We start from the raw sequence: 8570 nt of genomic DNA, 5'->3' as shown, positions 1-8570 counted from the left end.
TCGACTCTGTCAACTCCAGAAGCCAAAGAACGGCAGGAGTTTATCCACACGGGACTACATTTATCTCATGTATGGCTCCCGCTGCTGATTAATAAATTTATCTATTTTATCTGGTAAATGTTGTGATTGCACCTGATATTAGTTCAGCCATTAAAGAACAGCAGGTAACTTTTGCATTGTTTGATCCCCAATGATGAAGCCAAGCAACAGTTCCCACCCAGAGAGAGAGTATCAGGTCTAAACGGATGCTTCAGTACGCACAAAGATGAAATGAAGAGGCTGGTCTGGATTGGTGACAACGCAGCGACTGCTGGGTCTGAAAAATGAAGTCAACATCAAAGCATCTAAAAATGCTGTGGCTCTAACGTCCACCCTAAAACTGTGTGTTTAAATCAATTAAAGTGATCTCCCACTTTATTTTCTCCATCAAATAACAGACACACTTGTTGCTGCTCTAATCGCTCAGCCAGAGGTAGAAAAACAATCAGCATCATTTCCTGTTTTTATGGAAAACATCTTTAATGTATTTCTCGGGTTATTCAGAGTACACACAGATACAAATGCTCTATCCTAGCTACAGTCAGGGCAGATATTTTTAGGAATCAGAGGAGCGCCTGTAGGAAAACACACTCCTTCACATGGTGGTGTGACACAGGGCTGGGCTGACGTGAGGCCACGAGTGCCACAGTGAGTAAATTTAGTCCAAAAATCAACGTAGGTCGTGAATTCACAAAAGACTCGCCGTAGTTACAGACACAAGACGGAAATCATTAACAGACATGTGTCTGGACATCTTCTTTATTCTTCCCGATGGTCTTTTCTGTCTACTTGTAGAACTCGTGCTCCTGCTCGTCCTTTTTGATGACCGTTTTGTAGGCTTTTTCAAAATCTTTGGCGAGGACAATGTACCTGTTCTCTCGCACTGCCAACATGCCGGCCTGAGACAAGACAAGAAGAAAAGTAATCAGTTTTATCTTATTAATGAAAGTAAATAAGGTAAACAAACCATTACAAGTCCAACTTAAAGTTCCCAGAATCAACACAAAATCCCACACAGGTGGTTTTTGTCCACGTTTTCAGATCCTGTAGCTTTAAATTGAAATCGAGCCGACGCTTTCAGGAAGAGGTCGTCAACAAAAGGTCGCCGATTCAATTCCAGCTGGTGACACAAATCCCCTTCAGGTGGTGTCAGGAAAAGCATCAGGCGTAAAACTCTTCCAAATTTAAACGTGGAGCGAACGGCTCAAAGTAGCTTTTACATTTAAAACTGGCTGATAGAAGTATCATTCAGCTCACAGCAGATCAAATGTTAAGACGTCTCCAAACTGTATTTAAGACACCGGCACTAATAACTCATACCTCAAAGATAAATTATTTAAAAAAGTGTAAACAAGCTGCTGTAGCTCATAGCTCACCTCCTGGCAGATGGAGTTGATGTCAGCTCCAGAGATCTTGTCTGGTCGGGCCACATCTGTGTGTCAGTGAAGGCCGAATCAACAAAAACAGCATTCAATGCAAACACATGAATCAGCAGCAGCAATGAGGTGTCTAAGGAGGCGGTGCGATGTAAACAGTACGCAGGGAGCACATTTTCATCTCAAACACTTTACAATGCAAAGCAAGCCGTTGGTGTGTTTTATGCCAAAAACGAGAGTGTTGAACTAGTTCGGCCTTGAATCCAAGTGAATGATGGGCACGACAGGCATGCAAAAGTAAACGCAGATGGAAGGACTCGCAGTCTGAACACAATAAAACCTCCAGCCAAGCAAGTCAACGGCCCAGAGCCGAAAACGAAACGCAACAACGTAGAAGCAAAACTAGAACCTGTTTAAATGAGAAAAACTGAAGTGAGACAGTTACTACGTGCTGTGGTGAACGCTGCAGAGGGGGGAACAAAATAAGCTTAAGGGCCAAAAGGATACAGTCCTCCAGGTCGACCTCCTCTGACAGGTTCATTTTACTGGTGATGGTGGAGAAAATGAGACGCTTCTGCCTGCGGTCGGGCAACGGGAACTCGATCTTCCTGTCCAAACGACCCGGACGGAGCAGAGCCGGGTCCAGAGTGTCGGCTCTGTTGGTGGCCATGATCACCTTAGGAAGGGGAAAGGTGGTTCACATGTTATTAAAGCACATGATTGTAAACATATTGTGACATGTGATGTGTTCACTTAATAAAGGCAAAACCAGAGACATGATTATTCTTTAACTTTAACTTGGAGTGTCTCTGCACGGGGGTTTCCTTGAACTCTTAGGCTATTCAAATGAAAAACAGAAAAATAAGGAGAAAACAAACAGGTGGAGGTGATGGAGGACAGGAGGGAGTGCCCACATACTGCTGTAAACACCGTCGAGCTGCAGTGAGCCTGCGTCGTGTTATTAGAAATCTTTGCTTTTTCATGTCATTTGCGACTATTTATAAAAAGATTACGCACAATGAGCTTTATTTATTATTAATCTGCCATTTATTTACAATGGTTATTACATGAAGTACCAGTTTGGATACATTTGGAATACTTAGATCTCAATTCTTGAATGTATGTAATTGATGTAATTTACACGCTCTGAGAGCTGCTGAACTTCTTGACAAAGTCATTTTGAATTTTGGGAGAAAACACACAGTATCTGTATATTATTCTCTGCTGGGAAGATGAAGAACGGGATTGGATACTGTGGAAGAATAAACTAATGTCAATGAACTAAAGGTTACTTAACTTCAGAGATGTGTGTTGTTTTTACTGGACGGGACAGGAGGATGATTTACTCCAGGCTGTATGTCACGTAAAGTTCAGACACTTTGGACAAGAACTTATGAAAACATCTGTGATATGTTAGGAATTCAGTCCAAGAATGGATCTTTTCCCAGAATAAACAGAGTTAGAAGAAGATAAACATACTAAGAAAGTGGTCCAAACCAGCATCTCGACAGGCAGACTGATCCTCATTAAAGGCGTTAAACTGAAGCGGTGCTCATTTTGGAAATATGGCGATGAAACGATTTGGAAGAGTGGATAATTATTTCTTTGGAGGACTACTCTCAACTTGAGCTGCGTCCAAACTGGAAGCAACGTGGCGACTATAAAAAACAGAAAATAACCCGAGAAACTTTTCTCAGCTTCCAGGCGATCGCCTCAAGTGACTGCCAATGAGAGCACAGGCAACGGCCGATTGACATATAACCTGACAGTAAATATATTAGTGGGTTACCTAGGCAACCGGAGCCTGGAAATGTCTGCAACTGACCAGCAGTCACCTTCAAAGCAAGCTTTAGACCACAAGGAGTGGACGCAGCTTTACACTACATAAATCTGTTAGATATGATGAAATATCCTCACATATGAGCATAAATAAGCACAAATAAAAACTGTTAATGATTAAAATGAGCACACATTTGTAACATTTTAACCACCAAGTTCCTGCAAGCTTTGGATTTACGGACCTTAATCAAAGGTTCTGGCACATTTCTCACTGTAAGAACTATTCTGGCAGAGAAAAACAAATCTGCCCCAAAAACCTTCCTGGGTTATAGCATTCATCAGAACGGGAAGGAGTTCTTTGTACAAGTTTTAGCAACGCTCCATGTGTAAACAGCTGAAGGGCAAAGTGTCCATTTAAAGTCCTGATGAATGACGCCGTGAGCCTCGGGGAGGCTCTCTAAGCTGGATTACAGCAGACGCAGTGATAACGATGCAGTGAATGGAGATGCAGCTCGAGTCAGCATGCAGAGAGGTGGTGCAGCCACAGGGGGAAACAGTTAAGAGGCTCGGCTCACCTTGACATTGACATTCTGGTCGAATCCGTCCATCTGATTGAGTAGCTCGAGTAAGATTCTCTGTACTTCCCTGTCAGCTGCAGAGGACATGACGAGGTTAGACGGTCGAGTTCTTCACGCATACAGTCGCTTACAGGAAAATGGTTGAAAAACATGTATAAAAGTCGGGCGGTTTCGTACCTCCGGTCTGTGCATCGAAACGCTTCGTTGCGATGGCGTCGATCTCGTCGATGAAGATGATGGCGGGGGCGTTTTCTTTCGCCAGCCGGAACACGTCCCTCACCATACGAGGACCTTCACCCAAATACTTCTGAACAAACTCGGAGCCGACCACGCGGATGAACGCCGCTGCAGAGAGAAAATCAGTGAAACACAACTTATTATAAAAATCACATTAAAAGTCTTTAAAGCCTTTTAAGGTTAAAGGAAAATGTATTACAGGTGTACATCACGTCCTGCTGCACTTACCTGTAGTGTGGTGAGCCACGGCTTTGGCCAACATGGTCTTACCGCAGCCTGGAGGTCCGTACATAAGGACGCCCCTGGGAGGGTCGATGCCAATCTGAGGAAAGAGACAGAAGGCTGAATATGACCGAGTGGTTCATGATAAAAAAATAAGTCATGTAGCATCCTTTGTTTACATTTGTTGCACAGTCATTGTTGACAAACATCTTCATGCATTTCTGCCACCTTCTGGCAGTAGCTGTGTACTACAGTCTACATATATCCCCCAATGATAGTCTTCTTTTTTTTTTTAAACTTTCATGGAGCTAAAATGTACAAAATTAACATGTTTTATTCAACAGCGACTGAGATCATAAACCTAGGAAGGTTTTTACTGAGGTCACAGATCAGATGACCTGTAAGTTAATTCTCTCATATACATCTATACAATAATGGCCCTGCAGGTCATTAGAAAGAATCAAGGTTAAGGTTTGCACTGGCTTCCCTTTCCAAACGCAGACACAACGTCCATACTTTATATACAGCCTGTGGCCAGAAGTCATGTGACTAGTTTGGAGCATGTCTAGGAAGCATAGACGACCACTGTGCTCAGTGTAAATCTCAGCTTACATTTTTAAAACTGCCTTTTTTTCTTTTTTCTTTTTAACCTTTGTGTTGCACTGCTAAGACCAGCTTTAGTTACTGTTTGTGCGTCTGGCGTTAGCAGTGTGGACCAGGACGGGTGTGAAAATGTCACTTGAATATCTGACCTGTTTATAGAGCTCAAAGTGTGTGAGAGGCAGCTCCACAGCTTCTCTGACTTCCTGCTTCTGAATGTCCATACCGCCAATGTCGGCATACATCACGTCAGGCTTTTGGTCTGGAAGCAGAAACACACACAAGTTAAACCAGCTCTGATGTTTAAAGTGAACACACCAGCTTCAGATATTTGTAATGAGCTGCGAGCGCAGAAACAAAGAAAGCTCCGGGCCGTTGTGATGAGTTTCCACGGCAGCGCTTGAACATGTCAGAGCCTCAAGTCCTCGTACCTGACGTCAGCATCATGATGCTGCTGTCGGCCTCCGGGGGGAGCACGTCCACCAGAGCGTTGCTGTGCTTGTGTAAGGCCACTGAGGCGTTGGGCTTCAGCAGCTCTCTGTCGATGGTGCTCAGGATCCGCACATAGTAGTTGGACCCTGAAAGGTTGACAATAGGGAATGAGGAGGAGGAGCAGGGCTCATTACACATTTAAGGCGTACACGCCACACTGACTAACTGACGGCACACAGAACATCTCATCCACGTTTTCCCAACAGACTCTGAAAGCTGGAACATGATAAAGCCTTTATGAATCAAGTGCATCTTCATTCATTTATAATCTATGGGTTTAATTATTTATCATACAGTCAGGTTAAAGGGCTTGCTGAAAGGTAGCAAAAAACTATTATTACTTATTTCCAAATGTAAGATGTAATATTGCATTTATGCCAATAGAAAGCCCTGAAATCCTAATCAGACCTTTAAACCTTCATCTCTCAAACATCATACAATCCTTTCTGTTGGCACCACAGGGCAATCTGATGATGAGGATGAGAGTCAGTTTCATGACTGTTTCAGACTTTTTCATGGTTTAGCAGCTCTATTAAAGTTTGCCTTTTTGCCCCCGCAGTACCTGTAGTGGAACCAACAATAGCTGTGTTCTGGTCGACAGCTTCCAGGAACTGGCCAATCACGAGAGGGATGCTCTGTATCCTCTTCACCTCCTCCTGAGCATGCAGGAACTCCTTCTTTAGATTCTTCTGCTCATCTTTGATGTACTCCTCCTGCACCTCCAGGAACTCCAGCTCCTGCTGCAGCTTCTGCAAAGACACAGCAAAAAAGGAGAGAAGAAAAGCAGCGTGAAAGCCTGCTGGAGATGAAGGTGGAGCTGCAGGTCACATCTGCAGTACAGGAACGTAGCATTTTCAGTGTGGATGAAAACAATAGTGTGGCCGAGGAGCGTTTTTAGACGAAAACGCTGTTTTCAAATTTATCCAAATTAGTGTAGACGTAGCCTGAAGGATGCTGGAGTCTTCTAAATATCAGGGGTTCCAAATAAGAAACAAACCTTAGCATTAGTGCTGGTATAGGTACAAAAGAAGTGGAAATGTGAAACAAAGTGATGGTGAAGGTTTTAGTGGGGTTTTTTTTTTTTTTTCTTTCTTTCAGCATCTCATACGAAGCCCTCTGAGCTCATGTATAAATATGTAATTGAAATGACCATAAACACAGATGTGCCACTCACACCAGAGTGTGCGTGTGACAAGCTGAAATGACACCAGAGCGCAACACGTGGCAACAGCTGTGACACCATTTCTGGCGTGTTTGTGAGGGCGACAACAGCAAGAGTAAGGTAAATGCAAGTGGACACAGAAAGCTGCGGACACTAAAAATTAGTGTAGATTGTTCCTGTCACACTCTGTTTGGTTGAAGCCAAAAGGATACATGCACCCACATTTATGTCAAGTGGACCCAACAAAGTATAATCCTGGATTTATGATGCACCAACTACGTATGTTTTCCAGGCGGTGGACTTCAAATAAGTATGCGTCTCTCACTTGGTGTGTTTTGAAGTCGCCATTAATCGGCTGTTTGCTACTGAAGCAGATCAACTGAGTCGGCTGCACTTCTTCTCCCGTGTCTTCCACCACATCCAAGCAGAGACCTGCTGATGCCCATGTGAGAAGGGCTTTGAAATCAGAAAAACCCACTAATTTCGGCCTAACTGCCTTCTACATGAACCCCCCACCTCTCACCTTCCTAGCTCAGGAAGTAGAGCAGGTCACCTAATTGTGAGGTTGATGGTTCTAATTCCTTAGTTTGGCAAGATAATGAACCCCAAGTTGTGAATGTGTGCATTAAAAGCACTCAGGTGTGTGAATGGTTGAATGAGGCAAGTTGTACAAAGATATATAAGAACCAGTCCATTTACCATCTGCTTAACATTCAATGCAACCTCCTATAGAACCAACAGTGCCTTTTCACGATAGGAGGATTTTTCAGGATTCCTGTAGTCTTGTGAAACTGTGAAACTTAAAGAGCAGTTAATAAGACCTTGTATCTGGTGTACAGGTCCTCCAGATCTTCTGGTTCTGGTGCCAGGAAGGAGAGTCCCGTCTGAGGTCTGGAGCTCAGTACCGCCGGCATGTCTTCCTGCGAAGGCGACAATAAAAACACAAACATGTGGAGTTACAAACAGCCCTCAGCATTCAGTGACAAATCCAAGATCACAGAGACCTGCACAGCAGCTGCTTTACACAATCATCACAATCATTAGCTACTTTCACAGCTAGCTACCAATAACAGACTACTTTGCGGTACTTAAAACACCGAGTTCCACAATTAAACCATCCTTTGACTAATTAATACACACATTTACTGAGTACAAGTTTACAAACTCCTCACATACTTGCAAACAAGTCATTTTCCTTGAGCTCTGCGAAGGTGATGCTAACGTTAGCGGCTAACTGGATGACATAGCAGCGGCGCTGAGAATGAATCGGCAGGTTTGCGTTTCATCGTTTTAACGACCAGCAAAACAAACTGTGACACACACACGCTGACAGACACACTCTAACACGTCACTTTACGAAAGCCCATCACACAGAATTCACTGTAAGAAAAGGAAAACCGGGGAAACCGATTCTTACCGGACTCTTCTCAACAGACACACAATCCTCCATCTTCGTGTTTCTTCTTCCTCTACGGCTTCCGTAGTGCTTACCGGCGGTTGGAAAATCACTGTAGAGGTGCGTTAGCGCCACCTGCTGAAGTGGAGTGTAAGCGTTACAAACACCAACCAAGAAAAAAGAAAAAAGCAAAGAAAAAAATGATGTCTGTTATTCAAAACTTGAAGTTTCGAGACAGATATTTCAGTATTTCCATTGACTCAAAACTCTGAGTAATTCGAAATTTGCCAATGATACTAACTCAAAGTGCCAACTTAAAAACTCAAAGTTTCAAGTTTTAGGCAAAAAAAAAATCAGATAAGGCCAATTTTTGACTTAATAATTTGAAATTTTGAGTTAGTTAACATGAGATACCTATCCCAAAACCTGTGATAACTTAAAAAAAAAAAAAAAATTTATGTGACAGAAACAAATACACGTACAAAACAAAGAAACAAATAGCAAATTCTTTCTATTAGGCCTGTTTTTCCATCTCTCACCACACTGTCACTGAATGAAGCTTACTGACAGTAAGCTTCATTCTTTCTTTCTTGTTTTTACATTTTTAGACGTTTTTTATACAACATCAACTGGCATCAATAACGTTGCATTATGAGGTCCATATTATTATTATTATTATTATTATTATT

General features: G+C 42.8%; 1 protein-coding gene across 1 annotated transcript; it reads right to left on the bottom strand.

The window, feature by feature from the left end:
• Window positions 1-493: 493 nt before the first annotated feature.
• On the bottom strand, window positions 494-8019 carry psmc4 (proteasome 26S subunit, ATPase 4). The gene is made up of 11 exons (XM_003451280.4): window positions 7903-8019; window positions 7307-7405; window positions 5886-6072; window positions 5263-5409; window positions 4984-5093; window positions 4238-4331; window positions 3950-4117; window positions 3770-3846; window positions 1923-2091; window positions 1416-1471; window positions 494-938 (listed from the first exon to the last, which is right to left on the bottom strand). The coding sequence occupies exons 1-11, from the start codon at window positions 7933-7935 to the stop codon at window positions 825-827; spliced, it is 1254 nt and encodes a 417-aa protein (XP_003451328.1). The 5' UTR covers window positions 7936-8019; the 3' UTR covers window positions 494-824.
• Window positions 8020-8570: the final 551 nt, after the last annotated feature.

This window comes from Oreochromis niloticus, linkage group LG11 (assembly GCF_001858045.2).
Source record: "Oreochromis niloticus isolate F11D_XX linkage group LG11, O_niloticus_UMD_NMBU, whole genome shotgun sequence".
Classification (NCBI taxonomy): Eukaryota; Metazoa; Chordata; class Actinopteri; order Cichliformes; family Cichlidae; genus Oreochromis; species Oreochromis niloticus.
Note: the sequence above shows the minus strand (reverse complement) of the source record. Positions and strands in the feature narration are given on the sequence as shown.

What these genes read in the sequence shown, in the direction of transcription:
- psmc4 (XM_003451280.4), bottom strand. Translation starts at nt 7,935, where the DNA reads ATGGAGGATTGTGTGTCTGTTGAGAAGAGTCCG. An exon ending in ACCTGTACACCAGATACAAG is followed by an intron (nt 6,073 to 7,306) that starts GTCTTATTAACT and finishes GTGTCTTTGCAG; the next exon opens with AAGCTGCAGCAGGAGCTGGA. An exon ending in CATCATGATGCTGACGTCAG is followed by an intron (nt 5,094 to 5,262) that starts GTACGAGGACTT and finishes TTCTGCTTCCAG; the next exon opens with ACCAAAAGCCTGACGTGATG.